Source organism: Pelodiscus sinensis, chromosome 4 (assembly GCF_049634645.1).
Source record: "Pelodiscus sinensis isolate JC-2024 chromosome 4, ASM4963464v1, whole genome shotgun sequence".
NCBI lineage: Eukaryota > Metazoa > Chordata > Testudines > Trionychidae > Pelodiscus > Pelodiscus sinensis.
Window position 1 is genome coordinate 119,330,588 of NC_134714.1, and position 26,260 is coordinate 119,356,847.

The following is a 26,260-nucleotide window of genomic DNA, read 5'->3' on the forward strand; positions in this document are numbered from 1 at the left end:
CTTTATGGTTCACGTAGGGAGCGATGACACACACACACTCCCATACACCTCTCTCACATGACTGATCAACCCTCCCTGGTGCTCCCCATCCTCCAGGCCTGGCTGGGCCCTCCGGACAGACCCACCTCTCCTAGTACCTGGTGCACCTTCCCAAGACAATATATTGTGGAGGGGATACACAGGGTCACAGTCCTCCTCCCCGGATTTCTGTTGGGGTTCATACTAAAACATGGCCAGCAGCACCCTTTTGGCACCGTGCAAGAGAGAAGGGATGGGAACTGCATCCAGCTGCGGGGGTGTAGACTGGATGACCTGGCCCATGCCTTTTACAGAGCTTATCACTTCTCCCCTCCTCTCCTTGCCCTGGGGCTGTTCTCACAGTGTTGAAAGGCTGCTGCTGGCCACCAACATAACCCAGCTGCCTCCTGTCCACCCCAGTCACAGCACAGCCTCAGGAACTGTGCACAAGGGCCATGGAATATGTGGGGGCTGCCTGGAACCCACCCAGAGAGATGGCTCAGCAGGGGAAAGGTGCTTAGAGAATGGAACAACCCCACACTCCCTGGGGGCAGAGAAGAGGGTGTTAATCCCCTACCGAGATAGCTACTGTGGAGCCTATAGGTTTAGGGTAGGGACAGACTAGAAATTGCTTTTTCCCTCCCACTCCAGAGCTAAGGTGCAGGCAGAGGGAGTCTTCGCTGTGCTACCACTGTGTGGGTCTTTGGCAGAAGCAGGACTGTTCCTCCTGGCCAGCACCCCAGATCAGAGGGTCTTGGGTCTTTCCTGAGGCACTGGCTCAGCCAGAAGCAGTGGGGGGAAGGAAGAAGCCTGCCATCCAGGTTGTGCAGGTAAGCTCAGCAAGTCGAGCAGGGGCTGGTTCTCTGCACATTGCTGTGAGAGGGGCGGGCCCACAGGGGGCACAGCAGGGAGAGGGCAGCAAGAGGGGGAACACATACAAGGTTGTTGAGTGGGCAGCAGAGGCAATACATAATCATCCACTGCTTGCCCATACTCACCAGCCAGCGGTGTGCAGCCAGTGTCAGCCAGAAATAGGAGGGTGGGTAGGAGCTCTGCTGGCCAAGAGCCCACACCCAATATTCTGATAGACTAGCAAGGGGAGAGGTCCAGCCCAGCATGCTGCATCTTTGCCCCACCACCAGCCTTCCACACCTACCCCCATCGTTGGCCACTGGACTCCCACACACACACACACTTACCGCTATTGGGCAGGCAGTTGGCGAGCAGAGATCTGGCCAGCAGCAGGACCTGCTATTACTGAAGGAGGGAGACAGAAAATACAGGACAATTTGCCCATTTTTAAGAAAAAATTGGGACTCTTGCCAAAGGGGTTAAGTACGGCACTGTCCCTTGGAAAATGGGACATCTGGTCACCCTATGTTGGACACTACCATAAAACAATATTGCCATTAGAGAGGAGAAAATGTCAACACTTGCCAGCAGCTGTCCTTCTAGATATAGGACTAAACTGTAGTGTCATAGATGCCGCTATAGCAAGAGGTGGACAAATGACCTTTTAGTGGTACTCATTATAGGCTGGACTCACTCTCATTGCTACAGATAGGACAGTTCCACATTTATATTGTGCCTTTTGTGCCACACACATGATTTCAAATCGGCCATTCTTGACCACTTATCCTAAAGGCTATGCTGAGAACCAACCAGGACAAAGGCTTCCTCTGAAGCGTTGACCTGTCACTATCTGGAGTGATTTCAGGGAGAGATTTGCACCTTTGAAACCCTAGCACAGGACAGCTCTGTACTTGGAGGCTTTATGCTGGTAAAAGCCATTTTCACCTGAATCAGAACAAAACTAACGAGAAGATGCCAGAACTGAAAAGCACCAAGTCCAGGGATGGGCAATAATTTTAGAAGGGGGGGTCACTTCACAAATTTGTGAAGTGGCTCCAAGCTGAGGGGCAGAGCCAGAGCATTTCCTGTGCTCCCCCGCCCACAGACCCTGATTAGCCTGGGGGTGAGGGAGCGTGTGAAGTCTTTGCCCCCTACACCTCCTTCCAGTGCCTAGAGAGACCTGCCAGCTATTCTGAATAGCTGGTGGTTCCCTCTAGGTGCCACGCACCCCTGGCGGAGGGAGGAGACTTCACACGCTCCCCTGTCCCCTGGTCATGATTGGCCTGGAGGGTGGGGGAGCGGCAGGGCAGCCACAGGCCGGATCAACCAGCTTGGCGGGCTGGATCCGGTCTGCAAAAGCGCTACAGTCTCCCCCGATCAAGTCACTGTAAATGCCTTTTATATTAAAAAGACTAACATGAAATCAAGAGGCCTGGCTGTCAGCCCAGCTGTTGCTGGGCCAATATTTTTGCACTCCAAGTAATTGCTGGTTCCATCATTGTTACTTGGACAGAAGCACCTTTATGTGCTCACAGAGCACAGACCTAGATTCCTACTTGGCAAACACTCGAGGCCACAGAAAAGGAAGCCAGCTTTCAAAAATCCATTATCCTGCCATGCACAACCGGAGACCAGTAAATATATCGATTAACTCCAATAATGGACTTTTCACGGATTGCAGGGGTCCATAGCAGTGTTCCCTGTAAACTGCTCAGCAGCACAGCTTCACAGGGGATTAATCAGCCCCACCCAGTCAGAGGCTCAGGGCTCTGTGCATGGAGCTGACTGACTGGGTGGGGCTGATTAATCACCTGTGAAGCTGTGCTGCCCCACAACTTAGAGGGGACACTGGTCCAGATGCTCAGTACTTGTCTCCAGGCAAGTTACTGCACAGCCAGCCGGGGTGTGAATTTACTTACAGTGCACTAGCCTGCAACCAGTAACATCTCATGTGGACTGTACTACGGAGCAGTGAAAGCCCCAGAGTGCGGCCTGATGTACGAACTGGCTCCAACAGCAACTTTGCCCTGTGGACAAGTTCTTAGACAGAGCCAGCCTGTGAAAGTGGTGAGACAAGCAGGGGTACACTCTGCAGGAGTCTGTATCGGATGGCAGCAGAAAGACTATCGAGACATAGCTCCCACTGCACTGCACACTTCTGTCTCGTTCACAAAACGACATGACAGAAGGAGCACTCTGAAGTGCTTCTATGCTGTCAAAACACCACCTTAAAATAATTTTGGGCTTCAGGGGTCACAACTGTGCCCTACACAGTAAAGTTCAGTTTACAGTGGAAATGGGTCTGGAAATACCCAGCAATGCATTAGATTCTGAAAAAAACCAAAGCCTTACAAGATTCCCAAAAGAATCTCAGTTCCATCATTGTGCCTTAAATCAAAGTGGAGTCTATCTCCATCAGCAGTATCGAAGAACAGGCTGAGGCTTCAGCATCACAGAGTCTGAGCCCTTTCAAAAGGAATTGCATATCGGCGCAGGGTGAAAGCTTGACAAGTTAACTGGATATATGTATATTAGATAGCTGGATATGATGGATAATGAAGTTAGATGATGCAAGGACAAACTCAAATGCTTATAACGAATTATTTTGTTCAAGCTGGCATCCTGAAAGTCCAAGATGTGAGAAACATTTTAACTGTTGTAGATACATCTTCATATTGAAATTGATCTTAAGTCTTTTCCTAGTGGTAAAAGAAAAAAAATCAGATTTTTGTAATAAACAGGACATTAGACAGTATCCTCATAGAGTTGAGATCAAAGGTGATCATGTAGTCTGATCTTCTGCATAGCGCAGATTATAGAATGTCACCCGTTAATTTATGCATCAAGCCCAATAACTTGTGCTTAAACAGAGCATATCTTACATCAGAATTAATTCAGAAATTTAGGCATCTGATTTGCAGTTTGTTTAGGGGATGCAAACATGCATGCAAGTGTGTCCTTGTTTCTCTACAAAATTGCTAGTATTAGGCATACCTGTCAGGGAATTGTGCACAACAGCCTAATTAAATGAATTTTTAAATGCAGCTAACTGATTTTGTGTAATTGTGTATGTACATGTGTTCTCAAAGTGCTCCTAGACTGCTCTTAAAAAATCTTATTTGTAGTAAACAATCAAAAATCTTCCCTGAACAGTTATCCTTGACTAACAGAAAACTCCAGTGCTGCAGAGACTAAGAGAAAGGGATGAGGGAAAAGAAACAGATAAATAAAATCAACTACATATGTAAGAGGCCAAAGCAGAACATTAATTACAATTATATGAAGTCAAATATTTCTCCAGTATCCATTATTATGTTGATGGGGGGGGAATCTAATTGGCATGCTGGGTGAATTCTACATCAGTAAATATTTTAGGTGTATGAGTTTATTAGAAAACTATCTATGGCCAGAACCTTAGCTGATATAAACTAGTATAGTACTGCAGATATACTAGCTCATACTGTTCATTATATAAACAAAGGGCTTCTTATGTAAAATATAAGGAACACTGTGTGATTGATTATTAAATCAAGTGGGGAATTGCACTTGACAGTTGCCAATGCTGCAAACCAGCATTGGCACAGCCATTTGTAGCTTTCTGTAGAACATACACAACTGCTATTTACAATAGTGATAATGAAGGGAGCTGCAGTGGTCCCTGAAGAAGGTAAATTGAGTTACAGATACAAAGAGAAAGATTAACTCCTTTATCTTCTCCTGCTTCTTCTTTACAGCGCCTATTCATTTTCCTTGTTGACTGTGGCTCTGTCCTGCTTTTGCTGCTTTGGATTCTACCATCTTTGCAATCTCACACAAATTCCTTTCCTTTTTTTCCCTTACTGTGCTGCCTTGTGGCACTCATGCAAATAGTCTTGCATTCTATATCTGGCTACCTGGCTCTAGGTCAGAACACTCCCTTCTACTTGCACCTGATGCTCCATCCTGAACCTCCTGAGGCAAATGCTAGCTCTGATCTTAACTGCTGTGGCCAGAGGATCATATACACTAGGGCTACATCTACACTGCATCGTTTTTGCAGAAGAGGAAATGCAAATGAAGCACTCGTTAGCATTTCTCGCACTCTCATTTGCATAGTCTCTTCTGATCCTTTTTGTGGAAGAGGCTTTTGCGGAAAAAAACGCAGTGTAGACGGAGCCATTTTTTGCAAAAAAACCCTTTTGCACAATTCCTTATCCCTCAAAAAATGAGATTTACAAGATCTTGTGCAAAAGGGATTTTTTGGGGAAAAATGGCCCCATTTACACTGCGTTATTTTCTGCAAAAATCTCTTCCACAAAAAGGATCGGAAGAGACTATACAAATGAGAACACGATAAATGCTAATGAGTGCTTCATTTGCATTTCCTCTTCCGCAAAAATGATGCAGTATAGACATAGCCCAAGAGAAGCTCATGGTGAAGTGCAAAGTTTCCGGCGATAGTCATATTGCTGTGCTTTTTGCATTTTAATTATAGTAATCTCTTCCATTGCTGGACTGCACAGGTACCAAGATGACAGATACATCTCATGGAGATGGAATTTGGGAAGGCAGAAGGAGGAAATGCTCCTCCCCTCAAAACTGTGTTTATTCTCGGAGTAGTTCCAAGCTACATGCAGCTTTCTTTGAGTTATTTCTGACTTTCACATTCATTGGCCCTCAGCAGCCATCAATGTAACCTTGAAAAATAAACCAGAAATGATGCAAAATTAACACAATGCATATTGTGGAATCCTTTTTCCCACAAGGCAGGAAGAAGTGGGCTCAATTTGTGTTTGCTAATAGCCATCCATGCAGGGAAAAAAATACCCAAGAATCTAAGGATGTATAAAGAGAGGCTAGGCTCCAATTAGGTGTCACCAACGCTTCAGAAGGTGCAGAAGCAAATCGAAGCAGGAAACAAGCCATTGCATTGCTGGAACTAATGACCATTGTGTGATTATATACTAAGTGGAAGAGTGACATCAGGCATATAATCTCTTGCAGGTGCTGTCAGCTGGAAAAAAGGAAGAATTGATAGTTCACATGGAGATGAAACTATTGGCTACCCGCCCACACAACCAATTGACGGAGCAATCCCATGGGATTAACCTCCATTTCAGTGAACATTTTCCATTTACTTAAGAGCAAAGGAGAAAAATTTAAAACAAACCCAAGAAAGATCCCACCGTGGTAAGAGAATGAAGGGCCAGAGCCCCAACTTGTCAATCAGCATCGCCCCTTAAATATCACTGGTGCTAAGCTGAGTTACAGCAGCTGGGGAGGTGGCTCTCCTCAGGAGCAGAATTATTACATATATGCATATAACATAAATGAAATTCATTTTCTTTTCCACTTTCCTGCTGAACCCTATTTAAGATATGGTGCAGAATTCCTGATGAGGGGGAAAGGCACAACTCCATTCAATGCAATTATGCCATAACGAAATGTTAGCCCCATAGGTATTTTCTGTGCAAAGCATGGAAACATTCTAAACACAGGTGGGAGGTACAGGAAAACACACTTGCAAGTACTCCTGCAGAGGGGTACACCATGGTGCATGTTTGGCTGTGTCCTGCCTAGCAGTACTGTTTTTTTAAAAGCCTTTCAAATGTGTTTTCATCACAGCAGCTCCAGCACTGTAAAACCTGTTGTGGTCTTTTCCTGGCAAAACGTTCATGTAATTATTCCAAATCTTCTCTCTGATATCTTCAATGGAGAAAGGCAGTAGAAACTAAGGATGTTAAGGACTAGTCAACTATCCGATAAGCAATTGCTTATCAGTCAACTAGTCGATTCCCTCCTCCCCGCCGCCTCTATCAGATAGAGGCATCAAAGGGGGGGAATAAGGTGTACTTCAAAGCAGCAGCGTCACACAGCTGAGCTACGGATCAGCTGTGCGGCGCGGACCCTTTGAAACACTGCCTCAGAGCTCAGCTAGGGACTCCCCAGCGGATCCTTTGTTCCGCGCAGCATTTCAACGGACCCTGGGATCACTGGGGAATTCTGGGAAAGTGCTGCGTGCGGAACACGGGGTCAGCTGGGGAGTCCCCAGCTGATCCCGGGCTCCTCCCAGCATGCAGTGCAGCATAGAGCCTGGGGTGAGTGGGGGACTCTGAGTCCCCCCCTTATCCCGGGCTCCATGGCTTTGAAATGCACAAGAACTGCTGCTGGGGACTTTTATGCATTTCAAAGCTGGCACCCACGTGCAACCCGGAGGTAGTCAGGGCTGACCCATGGCTGCATGTGGCGTTCCACATTCCTCCTCTGAAATGTACAAGAGCCCCACTGGGGCTCTTGTACATTTCAGAGGAGGAATGCGGAAATGCCTATCAACTAGTCAAGTAGTACTCAACTAGTCAAGTAGTATTCAACTAGTCAATTAACCACAATTTAACATCCTCAATAGAGACCATACCATCTGTAAAATCCCGTTCAATTGGCTCACTGGTTAAACAGATTGTTTAACCAATTAACTGAGTAAAGGGGAGCCAGCGAGGTGGCCACTCCAGCCATGCACCCGCCACAGGCAGGGGCTCCACTGGCCGGGTGGAGCAGACCCTGCCTGCGGGGTGGGACAGAGGCTGCTCTGGCTGGGACACTGGAGCAGCTCCTGCCTTCTGCAGGCCTGCAGCAGATGGGGAGCTGCTCCAACCCCTACAGGTTAACCTTAACTGGTAAGCCTCATGTATTAAGAGTGACGTTTACCACTTACCCGGTTAAACCTGCACATCCCTACATATAATGCACGTTATTTGCAGCCTGTACAACACTAACACTGGTGGCTCCATAAACTGGAATTACTACTCTTAATCAACAAAACAGCGGTGGACATGATATACTGGACAATGCCATCAACAGTTAATGGCTACAGCTGATAAGCACTAACAGTCTTGGTACAGTAAGAGAGCTGATGAGGTTGGCTAAGTCATGTCATTAAAAGGAGGAGTTTTGCCTCTTCTTAAGAGCAAAGGGGACTCCCTTACCCATGAGGTAACTCTTTTTATTTCCCTTCTTTCTTTTTTGCTTCTCAAAGAAAATACACAAGGTTCTTTACTACCAGTAGAGGCACAGGGGTAGAAAGGATTGGAATCCCTCTTTCCCTGAAGAAGGTCCTATCACTATTAGCAATAAGGATGGCCTGGTACAAGTATATGTAATGGTGGGAGAAGGGGAAATCTAGGATGCCAGAGTTTGATACAATCCATTTATCATCTGTGATTTTAATTACATTTTAACATACAGCCGCTCCCCGAGTTACGACCATCTCCACTTACGACCATCCGCACTTATGACCAAAGCAGTTGTAAATGCGGATCTGAGTTACAAACGGCGATCCGCACTTACAAACAACACAGTCGCCATGTAACTCTATGGGATCCGAGTTATGAACACTTCGAGTTACGGACCAAGTGTTGGTCCGTAACTTGTTCGGAACTCGGGGAGCGGCTGTAATAGAAATTGCCCTGTCCCAGGCCAAGTTGTTACCATTTCTCAAGTACACTGAGATCTGATGAATAAAGCCATGTATGTGTCCTTCAGAAAGCTGATAATGGCTAGCAATGAAAGAAAACTCATACATACAATTTTGGACATGAATGTCCAAAATTCAAATGGGCTAACGCCAGCTCCATTATGCATTACAATTAAATAATTAGTCAGCGGGAGGCACCTCAGTTCAGACATGTTACTAAATGGAAAACCCTGCACCTTTGGTAGGGGCTCAGAAGGTGAGCAAGTCTTGCTTTGGTCGGTACTGAATGAGAGACTCCCTGGGAAAAATAACATGTCTGATGAAACTCAGATAGGTAATGAACATTGATTCTTCAGCTCGACAGTGGATCAGTGCTTCAGGATGGCGTTTAAGGGCCCAGGGCTGCCAAAGGCACTTGTGCTGGATGGGGAATTACTATGATATGAATTTACAAAGTGCGATATCTATTAACGGCATGACCCATTGTAAGTCACCTAGTCAGTGAGGTAAAGTTAGGGTGTTATTAGAATTTGCTTTATTTCTGTATGACTGCACTGATCTGACGTAATTGGGGGTTATGAAAAGGGCAAGCAGTAAAGCAACACAACAGATCTAGATAACACCCCCACACGCACTTGAAAGAACGGGGCAAGCTGTTAGCTTCAAGGAGCCTATCTACAAAGAAGATGGGAGTTCATTTTGCCTCGGTGCGGACTTGGAGACCAGGAAAATACCTAAAAGTTCTTCTCAGGGTGAGAAGAGGGGTGATCACTCCTCAGCAGCTGCGAGACAGACAGAGAATATGGGAGAAATCTACAGAAACTGGGTCTCTACAAATCCAAGGAAAAGTAAGCTGTAGGAAAAGCTAAGTAAAGGTTGGACCTCTCTGGTCCAGCACCAAAATGAGATTTGCCCGACCAGAGGAGGTCCCCTGCCATGAGGGGAAGCGTGGAATATCGCTGGCCTCCCACCCCACCTCCCGGCCCCACTGCCCCCAGATTCAGGCTCTAGGGCCAGAGTCATGGCCAGAGCTCCCTGGTGGGGGCTGGAGCAAGGGCCAGAACTCCCTGGTTGCCACCGAACCACTGCTGCTGGGGCCAGAACTCCCTGCCATGCTGTTTATCCCCCCCTGCCATGGGCTCTGACTGAATCGCCAAGCCCTCCCCCCTGACCCCAGCCCAGGAACATTCATGGTCCGGATGTTGCCGGACCAGAAGAGTCCTAGTTTAGAGTGATACAACCTGTATACATAAGCCTGCTTATTAGGATCCGTTCTTGCTGAAGTACCTTTGCTGTAAATAAACAAAACTTTCCTTTAAAGGAGCTGTTTTAGTCCCTGTATTAAGTACTGTCATTGCTCCTGGGGGGAACAGAGCTGCAGGGTCAAGCCTGCTGAGGTAATCAGAGTTAGTATTAGGAGTTTGCAACCCAGGGCCCAGTCAGTGTGGGAAAATCATGTGACTGGACCCCCCAAAGAGTGGTGGTGACTCAAGACCTGAGGTGGTTGTGCTCAAAGAAATCAGGAAGGGCTCAATGCAAAACCAATTTACCAACCATTTGTGGTCATTAAATATTACATGGGATTGTCTTCAAAGAAAAGTGAGCTTCCTTAATGTCCTGGCTAATCTCGTGTGGGAGAACTTACATTCTTGCCTAAATTCACCCTCCAGTCTCTGAGGAAAATATTCTTTTCTTCTTCCCATCCAAAATTGAGGTGCAGTTACAAAAAAATCATAGCTTATGCCAAGAGAATGTTTAGGACCCAGGCACTACTTGGTACAAATCTGACCTCAGTGGAGCTGCTTGAATTTATAACAATGAAGGATCTGCCTGATAACATCTGCAGTAGTCCAAAGATGGTCTTTCTCATATTATATATGCAAATGTAAACCCTTTCCTCTTCTGAACAACATCTTAAGCATTATGGGAATTCTAACTTTCACCAGCAGTTACTATAAGGCCATATTGGGTCAGACCAAAGATCCATCCAGCCCAGTATCCTGTCTGCCAACAGTGGCCAATGCCAGGTGCTCCAGAGGGAATGAAAAGGAGAGAGAAGAAACTGCACATCAGCACTTGGAGAACGCTGGTAATATCCCACTGCTTCTCACATGCAAAGCATATATTCTACCATTTGAGCTAAGTCCCCATCTATGTGATTCCTCATGTAACAGCATTTCAAAGGCAGGTGAAGAGTTTGCAAACTGATTCATAAGACATATTGCCTATGTCTACTCTGCCCAATTTCGCACAAAATATACAAATGAGGTGAAGCGTGGAATATCACGGTGCCTCGTTTGCATAATTAATGAGTCTCTGTTTTTGCGCAAGAGGCTTTTGTGCAAAAAGGAGCCGTCTACATGGTTCCTTTTTGCGCAAAAAACCCCTTTTGTGCAAGAGCCGTTCTTCCTGAAAAAAAAGTGGAAGGAGGGCTCTTGTGCAAAGCCTCTTGCGCAAAAACGGAGCCTCGTTAATTATGCAAAATGAGGGTCAGCGATATTCCATGCTTTGCCTCATTTGCATATTTTTTGCACAAAATGGGGGCAGAGTAGACACAGCCATTGGGATCCTTGTGGACTAAAGAAGGTACAAAAATGAAAAGGCATTGCTGTTAAATGCCCCCTTTGTTTTAATGAAGGAAACCATTACAGCTCTTCCCTGTACCTGACAGAAAACAGATATGCTCCTGAAAGGAGTGATGCAATTTTCAATAATTGAAAATGAATAAACTAAATGAAGATTGTTCAAACATTTCCTGCTATTGCAGAAAAACGAGGCACAATAATGTGCTGTCGATTACACTGATTTGAAGCAAGATATTGTGAGAATAACAAATGTCTCACCATCTCTCCATTGTTTAACTGGGGTTTTCCCCCCCACTGAGAGGTCACATTTTCCACCTGGAGTCTGTCCTGGCGAAGAGGATAGGTGGTGACTGGAGAAGAGGAGGCAGTCATTTCTCAATAGCACATGGGCAATAAACTGGGAGCGGTGACCGTTTCCCCATGTGGACAGTACATGTGAAGAGAATGCAACTTCCCTTCAGCAGAGCAAAATGAGGTGGGTTGTACGTCTCTATCACAAGAGCAGCATTTGCTGTGTAAACAGAAACCATACTAAGCAGCAGTTAACTTAGAAAAAGAGATAAACTTTGAAAAAGTTTGTGGAAAAAGCCAAATATCAAGCTAATTAGGCTGGAAAATCTGTAATCCAGAATGTGACATGTGCATCTTATGGCTGCCACAAGCAACTGTGAGTTGACTAGAGGTTTGGCTTCTCTCCCAGACAACATCAAGGCAAGCAACAGAAGATAGTATCGGTGCCTCCTGAAAATGGCAGATGCTGCTTTTAGTAGTACGCAGGGTAGGTGCCAGGTCTGTTTGTAATAGCATCACAGTGTCAGTGGAATTGTGCAGCCCATGTGTTTAGATATCAAAGTCAGCATTTGCCGTGGAGGGCATTCAGCTCTCTCTTCTCAGGGGTTCTGGGAGAGAGACAAGCTGGAGTTCGTTTTCATAATGTGTAAAGATTTCCTGGAGTGCCTGGATCTCGTCCAAAGAGAAGGGAGGCGCAGACACAATCTGGTGTCATAAATCTCATCCATCAACAAACCGCTTTGTTACACAGGAAGAAGGAATATATTGATTTTAAAAATGACACTGTACTTTGCAATTTAAAACTTCTTTTTCTTGTATTGAGTTTTTGTGTTTCTAAAGGGCACCACCTTGACAGCTGCAGAGTCTGAAAGCCTCTGGCTTGCCAAAAGAAAAACAGCTCCCGCCAGCTGCAATGTCAGCTTATTTACATCGATGTCCCCCTGACCTGGAGGGGCCTGGAGGAATGAATGGGAGAGTTCCTTGGGATTCCAGTTCAGTCAAGGGCCTCGTTTGGAGACTGCCAATGAGGAGGCAAGGCGGTGTCAAACAGAATCTGGACACCTGTTCACTATGAACTGGACCGAGGCCACTAAATCAAATCACAGAGGCTACCACCTTCAGATGGCAGTCACGTTCAATCCGTTCTGAACTCTGGTTGTGACTGGATTGCCCTCAAAGGGCACATCTACACCAGAGATTTTACTTTGAGTTGACTGCCACCTTTGTAAAGGTTAATCTGAGGAGCTATGATTTACCCCAGGTACCAAACTACAGTAATGTTAGTTTGGCACGATGTTCGGGGAACCAGGGTATACAAATGTGCTAAATTCCTCAAGCTATGGATAAAACAAGAGTCTAGTGATGCCAACAGTAGAAGACTCCAAATCTTATTAGCAGTGCCCTAACCTAGCCCCCACCCTCACTTTTTATTTATTTTAATTGAGCCCTAAGACCATCTTTTGACAGGAGGGAGTTCTTCTCGCCTTCTTGCCTGATGGGGCTGTGTGACTTGAAACAGAACTAATTTTGAGGGACTCTACAGGGCTAGAAATGTCATTTTCATATATTGAGAAAGTGGGGGATGAAGTCTACTAGTTCCATTTCCTAAGAGTCACCACTACAGTGTACGACCATGGTCTCCAAACTATTGAGGTTGTGAGCCCCACCCCCCACCTCTGTCCATGCCCCACCACTCCTCTCAGAGCCAGGAGCGGGGCCGAGGCTGGGACCACTGCTGCAAGTGGGTTTGGGGACAGGAGCAGGGCCATGGCTAGGGACAGAAGCTTGGGGTGGGGATGGAAGCAGGGCTACAGCTGGGCTGGGGGGGGGCAGCAGCTGGGCCTGCAGCCAGATGCAGCTCCATCACTGACCCTGCCCCAACCCCTACCCCAGCCTTGGCCCCAGGCTGGAAATGGAACCATGGCCAAAGCTGGGAAAGGGGCCGAGAGTGGAGCAGTGCAGAGGACTAGCTAGGTGCAGGACATGGAGCCTGGGATGTGGCTAGGGATGGGATCAAAGAAGAATGAGAGGGGGCTGGTCCCAGCTTCTGCTGGCTTCTCCCAGACATTCCTCTCTGCTTCCCTAAGGGGTGCAAGCCACAGTTGAGGACTTCTGGTCTACCACTCTCCTTCTCTTTAAAACATTCTTCAAACTTACAGAGAGGACTTTTAGGGACCTTACACAGTCAGAACTCTGCCAGGTGAACCCTAACAAAGGCAATACAAGATACACCCTGTCTTCTATCACAGCCATCAACTGCTAAGAATTCTTTGGGCTGGCCAGCCATGTGCATCCTGTTTCTTAAAGCACCAGCCCTCCGGCTTTTCAGACACCAGAAACTTAGTGTGCTGGCAGGGTGACACACTGTCTTTGGAGAAAAAACATGTCCTGCCACTTTCATGCATGTCTGTTGTGAAGTTCACCTCAGGCTCCTCTTAGTCACAAGACAACACTGTAAACAGTGATCAGATCAGTGGAAGGAGAGTGAGAGAACAGAAACTTGGAATGTGGTGGTAGATGACTATTACATGTTCCTTTAGTACTGACCTGATTTGTCAAGAACAAATCACATCAAATCAACATCCTATTCTTCTCTGACAGGATGACAAGCCCTGTGGATTGAGGAGGCGGAAACAGAAGATGTATAGCTATAGTTTAATAAGGCTTTTAATGCTGTCTCATATAACCGTCTCATAAACAAATTAGAGAAATATAGCCTAGATGAACCTACTATAAGGTGAATGCACAAGTGGTTGGAAAAAATGGACTCAGAGAGTAGTTATCAATGGTTCCCAATCAAGTTGGAAGGGCACATCAAGTGGGCTTACATGGGGAATCTGTCCTGGGTCTGATGCTATTCAGTATCTTCATAAATTATATGTATAATGACATACAGAGTAAATGTATAAAGCTTGCAGATGGTATCAGGATGTGAAGGCTTGCAAGCACATTGGAGGGCAGAATCCAAATTCAAAATGATCTTGACAAACTGGACAAATAGTCTGAAATAAATAGGATGAGATTCAATAAGGACAAATGTCAAGTACTACACTTAGGAAGGAAAAGCCAGTGGCACCAACATAAAACCTCAAATGAATGCAGAGGAAAGAATGCCGCAGGAAAGGATTAGGGGGTTACAGTGGATTACAAACAAAATATGAGTCAACTATACAATAGTGTTACAAAAAAGTAAACAACATTCTGGGATGTATCAGCAGGAATATTCTAAGCAAGGCACAAGAAGCAATTATTCCATGCTACTCAGCACCAATAAAGCTTCAACTGGAGTACCACGTCCAGTCTTCACACCACACCTCAGAAAAGATGTGGATATATTGGAGAAAGTGCAGAGAGGAGGAACAAAAATTATTAAAGGTCTAGAAAAACATGATCTATGAGGGAAGACTGAACAAATTGGTTTGTTTAAGCTGGATAAGAGAAGATTGGGGGGAAGGACACCACATGATATCAGAGTTCCAGTATGCAAAATGTTGTTATAGAAAGAAGGATAAATGGGCTTAAATTGCAACAAGAGAGATAAAATTAGACATTAGGGAAAACTTTCCAACTGCTAGGGTGGTTAAGCACTGGAAGGTTAATCTAGAGAGGTTATAAAATCTTTGTCATTGGGAGTTTTTAAAAATACGTTAGACAAATGTAACACCGACAGGCGGAACCAAACCTGGGATCTCTGGAGCTTAGTGCATGAGCCTCTACATCTTGAGCTAAAAGCCAGCTGCCCCTCAGCTATGGCTGTAGAAGAAATTCATTCTTTCTCTCTGTAAATTGTCTAGGGGTACAATTAGACTACAGGTTTTTGTCGACAGAGGCTTCTGTTGACGAAGAGCATCTAGACTACATCTAGTTCTGTCATCAAAGCAAGCCGCTTTGTCAATATGAGAGTGTAGACACAAAGGACAGTGGAGATACAATAACGCCTTCTGTCAACGAAAGGATTTTCCTCATAGAATGAGGTTTACAGCTGTCGACAAAACTGCCGAGTTGTGTAGACACAGTTATGGTTTTGTCGACAAAAGTCCTCTTTTGTCGACAAAACCCTGTACTCTAGACACACCTTAAGTGCCACTCCATGAGACAGTACACCATACCTAGCAGCTGTGTGGGTTACGCAAACACTTGTCAAAGTGTCTAGATAAGATTTATTTCTACCTCCATCCAAGAAACTGAACTAGATACTACTGAGGTCCTGTCCAGTCGTACATTTCTGTGATTCTATGTCAACAGCTAATGCTGTTCTCAGATGCCTCAGTTACTCTATACCTGAGTAACTCAGGGTATGTCTACACTTGCACCCTCTTTCAAGAGAGGGATGCAAATGAAGACATTTGAAATTGCAAATGAAGCCGGGATTTAAATATCCCATGATTCATTTGCATATTCTCATTACAGCGCTATTTCAAAATAACAGCCGCTGTTAAGCCACGGTTATTTTGAGAGAAAACCCTCTTATTCCTCATACAATGAGGTTTGCCAGTTATTTCGAGAGAAGGGCTTTCTCTCAAAATAACTGGCTATGTCTAGACTGGCATGATTTTCCGGAAATGCTTTTAACGAAAAAGTTTTCCGTTAAAAGCATTTTCGGAAAAGAGAGTCTAGATTGGCAGGACACTTTTCTGCAAGAGCGCTTTTTGCAGAAAAGCGTCCGTGGCCAATCTAGACGCGCTTTTCCGCAAAAAAGCCCCGATCACCATTTTCGCGATCGGGGCTTTTTTGAGGAAAAGAAATCTCTGCTGTCTACACTGGCCCTTTTGCGCAAAAGTCTTTCGGAAAAAGATTTTTGCCCAAATGGGAGCAGCATAGTATTTCCGCAAAAAGCACTGATTTCTTACAGTAGAAAGTCAGTGCTTTTGCGGAAATTCAAGCGGCCAGTGTAGACAGCTGGCAAGTTTTTCCGGAAAAGCGGCTGATTTTCTGGAAAAACTGGCCAGTCTAGACACAGCCACTGTGTCTTAACAGCGGCTGTTATTTCAAAATAGCGCTATTTTGTAATAGCGCCATAATGCGAATATGCAAATGAAGTGCAGGCTATCCCGGCTTCATTTGCAATTTCGAACATCTTCAATGGCATCCCTCTCTCGAAAGAGGGTGCAAGTGTAGACATACCCTCATTATTTTCGAAAGCTTCAGAGGGGCAGATGAGTTATCCAAGACACATTTCTCTCTAAATCTATTGTTTACAGCCACGCCCTCAAATACAACCGGATTTGCTCCAATCCGACAGACAGAGACAAACACCTACAGAATCTATATAGAGCATTCTTAAAACTGAAATACCCACCTGGAGAAGTGAAAAAACAGATTGACAGAGCCAGAAGAGTACCCAGACTTGAACTACTTCAAGACAGGCCAACAACAGAATTTCACTTGTCATATACTTGTCCTATAGCCCACAATTTAAACTCCTCCAACTCATTATCAGCAATCTACAACTTATCCTGGAAAATGACCCCTCACTCTCACATGCCTTGGAGTAAGGGCCAATTGTTGCCTATAGACAAACGCCTAACCTCAAACAATTTCTTTCCAGTAACCACACAGCACACCTCCAACATAATTATCCAGGAACCCACCCCCTGCAATTAGCTCCAGTGCCAACTCTGTCCACACGTCTACACAAGTGATTTCATCACCAGACCCAACCACATCAGCCACTACAGCAGAGGCTCATTTAACTGAACATCCACTAATGTGATCTATGCCATCAAGTGCCAGCAATGCCCCTTGGCCATGTACATTGGCCAAACAGGACAGTCTCTACAGGAAAGAATTAATGGACACAACCCAGAAATCCGAAAATGCAACACACAAAAATCTTCTGGAGAATACTTTAATCTGCCCTGGCACTCATTAAGGGATCTCAAAGTCATTCAGGACAATTCCACAAGCCAAACACATAGGCAAGGGTTGGAACTGAACTTCATTTACAAGTTTGATTCCTGTCATAGAGGTATGAATAAAAACATTGGCTGGATAGCATACTAGATTCCACATCCTCATGACTTAACCAACTAAACAATGGGCACTTAGAGAAGGTGCAAATTGTTCTTATTGGCTTCTTGTAACTTGAACACTCTAATTCACTTTTTTTCTCCCTTCCTTTCCCCCTCTCCCGTCCCTTATTTATTCTTGGATCTGGATCTTTAATGCTCCAGTCATCTTTAAGGTGCTACTAGACTATTGGTTGTTTTTTAAGTTAACTCGCTATTGTTAGTGACACAATCCAGTGGAATAGTGATAGAAATGTAGCCGTGTTAGTCTGGGGTAGCTGAAGCAAAATGCAGGACAATGTAGCACTTTAAAGACTAACAAGATGGTTTATTAGATGATGAGCTTTCGTGGGCCAGACCCACGTCCTCAGATCAAATAGTGGAAGAAAGTAGTCACAACCATATATACCAAAGGATACAATTAAAAAAATGAACAAATATGAAAAGGACAAACCACATTGCAGAACAGGAGGGGGATGCAGGGGGGGGGGGGGGAGGAAGGAAGGTAAGTGTCTGTGAATTGATGATATTAGAGGTAGGGAGAGTGGGATGTTTGTGAGTTAATGGTATTAGAGGTGATAACTGGGGAAACTATCTTGGTAATGGGTGAGATAGTTCAAGTGTTTGTTGAGTCCTTTTTGGAAAGTGTCGAATTTTAACATGAATGACAGTTCAGAGGATTCCCTTTCAAGTGCAGATGTAAAAGGTCTTTGTAGCAGAATGCAGGTGGTTAAGTCATTGAGAGAGTGTCCTTTCTGGTTAAAATGGCAAGAAACTGTTTTTTCTTTGTGATCTTGTCTGATATCTGTTTTGTGGGCATTAATCCTTTGGCGAAGTGTCTGAGATGTTTGTCCAATGTACATAGCAGACGGACACTTTCGGCACATGATAGCATAGATTATATTTCTGGATGCGCAGGAATATGTGTTCCTTAATTCTTCCACAATCCAGTGGAGGAATTAAGGGTATGTCTACACTACAGCACTAATTCGAACTAACTTAGCTAATTCGAACTAAGCTAATTCGAATTAGCGCATCTAGACTTAAAAACTAGTTCGAATTAGCATTTTGCTAATTCGAACTAGCATGTCCACACTGAGTGGACCCTGAACTGAGGTTAAGGATGGCCAGAAGCAGTGCTGGCAGGGCATCAGATTAGGACTTAGCATGTGGAGCTTCTGTCTCAGGCTAGCCAAGGGCAGTGCTTAAAGGGACCCGACCCCCACCCCGGACAGACAGTTCTCAGGAGTTCCCCGCTTGCAAAGCAGTCCTGGCTTGGAATGCCCTGAGTGCCCACACTCAGCACATCACAGCACTTGGCCATCAGCTTGGCTGCACTTGCCGCAGGCTGCCATCCAGAGGGGGGGTCAATCAAGGGTCTTAAGGAGAGCTTCCACCCCGAGGAGCCCGCAAAGCCAGCCCAGTCCTCCCCATCGGGGGCTCGTACCCAATTCCTCCCTCACCTCCTTCCACTTACCTCTCCTTAGCCCCCCTTCCTGATGTACAAAATAAAGGACACGTGTGTTCAAAAATAGAAACTCTCTTTATTGAACAAAACTGGGGGAGACTGGGAAAAGGAGGTGGGAGGGGGAAGAGAGAGGGTGGGAGAGGGGAGGGCAACTAAAATGATCAGGGGTTTGGAACAGGTCCCAGCTTAGAAAAGAGGAGACGGAGGGGGGATATGATAAAGGTCTATAAAAACAAGAGTGGTGTGGAGAGGGTGCATAAAGAAAAGTTCTTCATTAGTTCCCATAACAGAAGAACTAGAGGACACCAAATGAAATGAATGGGTAGCAGGCTTCAAACTAACAACAGAAAGTTCTTCTTCACAAAGCAAATAGTCAACCTGTGGAACTCCTTGCTGCAGGAGGCTGTGAAGGCTACAACTAGAACAGAGTTTAAAGAGAAGTTACATAAAGTCATGGAGGTTGGGTCCATGGAGTGGTATTAGCCAGAGGGTAGAAATGGTGTCCCTGGCCTCTGTTTGTGGAAGGCTGGAGATGGATGGCACGAGACAAATGGCTTGGTCGCTGTCTTCGGTCCATCCCCTCCAGGGTACCTAGTGTTGGCCGCTGTTGACAGACAGGCTACTGGGCTAGATGGACCTTTGGTCTGACCCAGTACAGACATTCTAAGCTCAGGGCTCAGGGTCAAGGGTCTCAGTGGACCACCTTGATTTTCATGCAAACCTGCTCCTAGGCTTCCTAGTTCGAACTACCTAGTTCGTGCCCCGTGTAGCCGCGCTGCACGGGGTTCGAACGAGCGGGGTTTTAAAAATGGCGGCGCCCCGCTTATGCAAATGAAGCCCGGGAAATTCAAATCCCGGGCTTCATTTGCAAGTGCGGTATGCCTACATTACCCCGCTAGTTCGAACTAGCGGGGTAGTGTAGACATACCCTTAGAAATTGCACTGCAAAGCCACAACATGCCTGTTTCTGGTTTTGCGCTGTTAGGACTGCTCCCTTCTGAGAAGGTTCTTACAAAAAGGATTAATTAGCAATGGAGCTCAAATGATCAGAGCTGGAAGGTCATAGCTCATATTGAGTCAGCTTGTGAATGTCACCAGTGCAATTTCTAGCCTGTTTCATTATGCTAATGCTGCCACGGAGACTCAAATCACCTAAGCTCTAACAAGCAAATAGCTGTTTGTGTGATCACCTGCAGTACCAACAGCACAGAATTCATGGGCACCATCTGGAAAAATCCCATGAGAACCTGGCATAGGAAAAACAAAAACAAAAGAGGAGGTACATCTGCTGACATACAGAAATAGGAATGAATCTCTCTTGGATTTCTCTGCTGAAACAGTAGAGTACGGCATGTAATTCTAATGATACTGAGATTGAAAGAATGATTGAGCCCGATTCTGACTGCAGGAGTAGCTCCACTCATCTCGACTTTTGCGCTGCTCCTGTTGGCCACACAGCCAAGGATACTCCCAGTGGAGGAGAAACTCCGGGTGGCACAGAGCTTGGCTACACTACCCCTATATTGCTCTCCCTTGCAACCACTGGCATGCAAGGTCTGGGCAGGGAAGGTGCGTGGCTGTAGCACTGCTGCACTATCGAAATCCCTGGCGGGTACGGTGGTGTAAAGCTGTGAGGGGATCAGATGATCTGCACCTTCACAGATGTATAGTATGGACCTGATTTTCTATTGATATCCACTGAGTCTCACTATTTGCCTCAGTGCAAAGTGGAAGACTAAAATACTTTTTTCCCTATTTGTTAGTATATGCCCCCCCCCACCATGTAGTGCTGTTCTAAATGACCGCAGCCAGCATAAAGGACTAGCAAGAGAGCCCTATCATTTCGAATGAACGATATAATAGCCATTGGCAGAAGACTCGGCCTCAGTGTCATTTTGTTGGGGCATCTCAGGTGCTGCACCGAAGACATTGCATTGAATGGGGTCCTGATGGTCACCCAGGCAGGCTAAGACATGGTCAATTATAATCAGGTTCATTGAGAAATGGTCTCAATCACAAGTGATGAGCTATCTCATCACTCATGGCCGAGCAGAGACTGAAGCAAAACCTGGTCCATCATCTATCACAAAGGTGTCAGGAACACCTCCATAGCATGTAGCATGATTGCCTCAGGCTGGTTTTGCATTTACTTGCTTTTGTTTCCCCAATTTTAATGTTAAAAACAGTGTCACCCTCCACTGTTGCACCAAGAAAACAGCCTCTCTATTAATGCAAATGATAGAATTCCTCAACAAAAGAAGTGTTGGGTAATGAAGCAAGAATGAGAGAGGATTATGTGGCATTCACAGGATTGTGGGAATGTCTTTGTCACCCACACAAAACCAAAATAAAGGGGACATGACTATCTGCAAAACTGAAAACAAAATTAGCAAGGAAGACATTCTGCACAGCCGTTTAATAAAACTTCATACTGGGATTTCAAAGGAGCCTAGGAATGTTAAGTGCTCAACTCCCACTGAAATTTGGGGCTCCCTTTAAAATCCAAACCTCATTCTCAGTTTCCAATATTGAAACTGCAGCGAGGAGTCCTTTGGCACCTTACAGACTAACTGAAGTGTTGGGGCATAAGCTTTCATGGGCAAAGTCCCACTTCGTCAGATGCATGTAATATTGGAACCGGCACACAAAAAAAAGTTGTACAAATCACTCAGTTCAGTAAATTAAACTGTTCTATTCACAAATTGTCTGCAATCAGTCCACAATTATTTCCAATGCACTTGTTTGAAAGGATTTGGCCAATAATTTCTGTAAATAATATTGGTCTATAGTGTGTTCACATTTATTTCCTTGAAATGGGGAATGTAGGACTCACAGTTTAGAGTGTTTTTGAATGGCTATGCTTAGTAACTTCCTGCTCGCCAGTTGGATCAGTGTAACTTTTAGAATCAGGTTCCTGGCATGAATACTCGTGTTTACAGGTTCAGAAATGACTGCAACTCAAGAAATTCAGTCCTTAATGCTGAAAATTGAACTAATTTTCATTCTGTATGTAATGCCATTTTTAGTTAAGAATTATGAATAGTTTGTGGCTGAGTATCAAGTTGGGGGTATTGTCCTGGCTGCATTGGTAGATTATCTTTTCTTGGAGATGCATGACAACTAGAGTCCAAATTCTTTGAATATTTAAAACAGACTGACCTGAGAAACTATAGGAGGGTTAGCCCAACACTGATCTTGGATAACATTATGGAAAACTGTTAAAGGACACAATCGGTAAAGAAAAGAAGAAGATCAGTGGCACCTTAAAGACTAACCAATTTACCAAGGCATACACTTTTGTGAGATACAACTCACTTCCTCAGATGCCTGAAGTGAAAAACAGGCAGGAATACAGAGATGGGTGTGTAACAGCAGTGCTAATTAAATCAAGGCGGATGTGGCTCACCTCCAACAGTGATGAGAAGGTGAGAGTACCTGAGGGAGAAATTACTCTCATTACAGTAAAGTAATTTCCCCTTCAGAAACTCTCATCTTCTCATCCCAGTTGGAGGTGAGCCACATCCACCCTGACTTAATTAGCACTGATGGTACACTCTCATCCTTGTATCCCTGCCGTTGTTTCACTTCAGGCATCTGAGGAAGTGAGTTGTATTTCAAAAACCCTTATGACCTAATAAATTTGTTAGACTTTAAGGTGCCACCAGACTCGTTGTTTTTGCCAAAACAGAATAACACAGCTACCTTTCGGAAATTAGTTATGGTACAGCAAAATTAATGGCAATCCACATAGTTTAATAGAAATTAGAACTTTCCAAACAAACAATATTGGTTTTGATGGGATCACAAGTTTGATTAATAAAGGCTAGGATGACATAATATATTTAGACTCCTACAATGCATTTGAATTATTCCCATACGACTGTCAGATAAAAAACAGCATTAAATAAAATCAATGCAGGCCATATTAAATAGATTAAAAACAGGTTAACTCATAGACCACAAAATGTGAGAGCTCTTGACCCAAAGCTATCCAGTAACTTTATCACTGCTCACAAATATAAAATCGCTGCTGGAAAAATTTGCAGATGACACAAAAACCAGTTGAGTTGTAAATAATTATAGAAACATATCAGGTATACAGGATACCTGGATCACTTGGTAAGATGGCTCACTTGATCAATATGTGTTTTAGCAAAGTCAAAGGCAAAAGCATACTTCTAGGAACAAAGACTGGAGCTCATGTTTATAAAATGTGGGACTGTATCCTGGAAAGAAAGCTATGGACTTGGGGGTCCTTGTAGATAACCAACCGAACAAGAGGTCCCATGTAGCTAAGAGGATGAATGCTATTCTTGGATGAATAAGCAGAGGAATGTTATATAGGAGTAGGAAAGTAGTATTATCTCTATATACGGCATTAGAGAGACCATCATGGGGATATCATGTCTATTTCTGGAGCCCACACTCTAAAGAAGATATAAAAAGATTGCAAAAGGATACACAAAAGAGTGACAAGAATGATCTGAGGTCTGGAAAGTAAGACTGACTAAAGATGGTCAGTCTATGTAGATTATCTGAGAGAATGTTGAGGTGAGTTGATCACAGTCTGCACATACCTTCACTGGGAAGAGACTTCTGATCATGGCAGGCAATTTAGCAGAAAAAATGCATAAGGAGATTCAATGGTTGAAAGCAGAAATAATATGCAAACTTTTAATGGTGAAGGTAAATAATTGTTGAAACAATTTGCATAGGAATGGGGGGAGTCTGTCACTTGTCTTTAATTCAAGACTCGAGTTTTTGCTTCTTTTTTTTTTAAAGATACGTTAGATCTCAAACAGAAGCCATGGACTTGAAAAAAAATAGCTGCTGGTTGACAGTCAATGGCCCATGCTATGTAGGCTACAGTAGGTGATCAATCAGAAGAATTCCTTCCAACCTTAAAATTTACTAATTTGGTCAGCAAGTTGCAACTTTTTCTTTTAGGAATGGTACCTTGCTATTGACATTGATACTTTGTCCACCGTGAGATTATACTAATGCAATGCAGTGCATATGGGGCTTTATCTTACACCAACCTGACAGCCAAAGCCTGTACAAAATGCAGCAGCCAGATTTGTGCATCTTGCCGTGAACCAACTCTCTAGGAACGGCAGTGGTTTTCTAGTGGGTTCATGGCATATCTTAAGGTGTTTGTGTGTGACCTATAATGCTGTAAATGGTTATGACACATGCACGTAGAAGATCACTTCTTTCCTATTCAATACTGTTGTGGTTATAATCACTGCAAGCCCTTTGCTGTTTGATCTTACTCTCTTCCTTGCATCCTCCGTTGGCTTTGCAGTATGTCTTGAAGGTCCATTTCTGTAATATCTCCTAGAAGTCCAGGCCTTTGGGGTGACAAAAGACCAGAGAGAATAGAGAATCCCTGCCAAACTGATGTTTCCACTTCATATATATGACAAAGTGGGCTCCAGTCTGCAAAAGCTTATGCCCAAATAAATGTGTTAAGGTGCCACAAGACTCCTTGTTGTTTTTGCTGAAACAGGCTAGCATGGCTACCCCTCTGAAACTAATGAAATCTGAATCTTAAATAGCTGTCAGGGAAGTACGGATTTTGGGATAGGCTAGATAACTAAATACTCCCCAAGCATCAACAAACATGTCAAACTAAAGACACTTTTGAGGAAAGGGGTTTTCTTCTTTATGGTGTTGCAAACAGTCTAGCGACTCCCTCCCCGTCCATGCATGCTGATGAAACTGACCATTTATATCCGTTAAGAATCCTTATACATCTTTTGGGGAGATACAAGAGGCTTATTCCATAATCCTTGAGATTGGGGTAAAGTTGTGCATATTGTTGTTGTAGCTATATTGGTCCCAGGATATGAGAGAGACAAGGCAGGTAAGGTCATATCTTTTATTGGAGCTACTTCTGTTGGTGAGGCATGTTGGCAATATTAAGCACTCTAGAGCTTGGAAACCAGGATTAGAAACCTAGAGTAGTCCTGGCTAAATCACTGGCCTAGGCAAACTGTTAAACTTGTGAGGGGTAGCATAGTTAGTCTATAACAAGAAAAACTTAAAAAACAACAAATAACCTAGTAGCACCTTAAAGACTAACAGAACATGAAGATGGTATCATGAGCTTTCGTGGGCGCAACCCATTTCTTCAGATGACTGAAGTGGGTTGCGCCCACAAAAGCTCATGATTCCATCTACATGTTTTGTTAGTCTTTAAGGTGCTACTAATCTATTTGTTGGTTTTTAAGTTTTTCCTGTTAAATTTGTGTGTCAGTCAGACCAACTGGAAACTTTGGTTAAAATTTGAGGCTGTCGCTCAAAACCAGTTACTGCATCCAAGCTGAACTTTCCTGGAAGAAAAGATTACTTATCTCAGCACACACAGCAAAGGGGTGAGAGTTACTGCAGTGAGAGGCAAACTGAAATTCCATTTAAAAATAATAGTAATTCCTGCAGAACCACCTCAGTTTTGACCCACTACATAATTTATGGAGAGGGAAAATGCCACCCTGAAAATTACTTTGCCCCGGCAGTATTTAACTGTCAGAGGCAATTTCTTTGAACACTAATTCACAATTTGCAGGCTTCATTAAGTTTTCACGAGTAATTTTAAACTTAAATCACCATTGGCAAATCCATCGTTTATTGATAAGAACATTAGGGCGCTAATGGAGCATGACATGATTAAACAAGATAAGAAAGGATGAGGATATGGAAAACTTTCCCACCTTCCACACTAGTTCTTTATAAGGAGAATCAGGCAGAGGAAATCTGAGTTATTTTGACTGGCATACTAAATGAGAGCTTGTAAGCTGCTACCAGGGAGCTGACAGGATCCCTGGACAATATAGGGAGGGAGCTCTGTGCTCCCGGAAGGGGCGGGGACCCAGGCAGAAGGCTGAGGCAGCCAGTCTCCAGCACCAGTCAGCCACCTGGTGATCCCTTCCTCCCCACCGCCAGCCCTTAGACCCAGCCGGAATGTGCGGCACCGAGATCTAGAGGGTGCCACCCAGCACTCTGATGACGATTCTAAAGGGTCCGGAGCTCCAGCTGCTGCAGTTGCAGCTGGGAGCCCTAGGCCCTACAGAATCACTAGGCCCTAGGGCAATGGCCCCTTTTGTCTCCCCTCCCCAAGGTGGGCTTGGCTGCTACTGAACCGCTTTCTAAAGCCCAGGCATAGAGCAACAAGCAGAACTCAAAAAATCATCTCTCAGGGGTAGCCATATTAGTATGTAACATTAAAAACAAGTAGTCCTGTGACTGATTTTGTGTGTGTATGTAAATTCCTTTCTCCCGTAGAGCAGGGAGTAAATAAAATTGCCTAAGTGAAATATGATGATGAAGTCAACTGATCATGTCAACTCATCTTTTCAGACTATTCCACTCAACTGGGGATCTGCAGATTTGGCAGGGGGCATGGGACAGAAAAGAGAGTTGAATTACTTGTATTGCTAACTGAAACTCTCCCAAGCATACCACCTCCAAACGGTGTAATGAAAGTGTCTTCTGAGAGACTCCACTGCATGCATTCACAGCCTGTATGCACCCACCACTAGCAAGAAAGTCTCTTTCAAATATTTCTATAATCTCTCTTGTGCTACTC

The 26,260-nt window shown here is 44.5% G+C and overlaps 2 protein-coding genes across 9 annotated transcripts in view; one reads left to right on the plus strand and one right to left on the minus strand.

Moving 5' to 3' along the window:
• CHID1 (chitinase domain containing 1) overlaps positions 1-5,899 on the plus strand; it is a 308,728-nt gene extending 302,829 nt beyond the window's left edge. The window contains exon 13 of the mRNA XM_075928227.1: positions 5,854-5,899. Within this exon, the coding sequence (XP_075784342.1) occupies positions 5,854-5,884 (31 nt within the window). The 3' untranslated portion in view covers positions 5,885-5,899. The remainder of the gene's footprint in view (positions 1-5,853) is intronic.
• Positions 1-26,260, minus strand: part of TSPAN4 (tetraspanin 4) — a 693,477-nt gene that overhangs the window by 37,783 nt on the left and 629,434 nt on the right. The gene's annotated exons all lie outside the window — the stretch shown is intronic.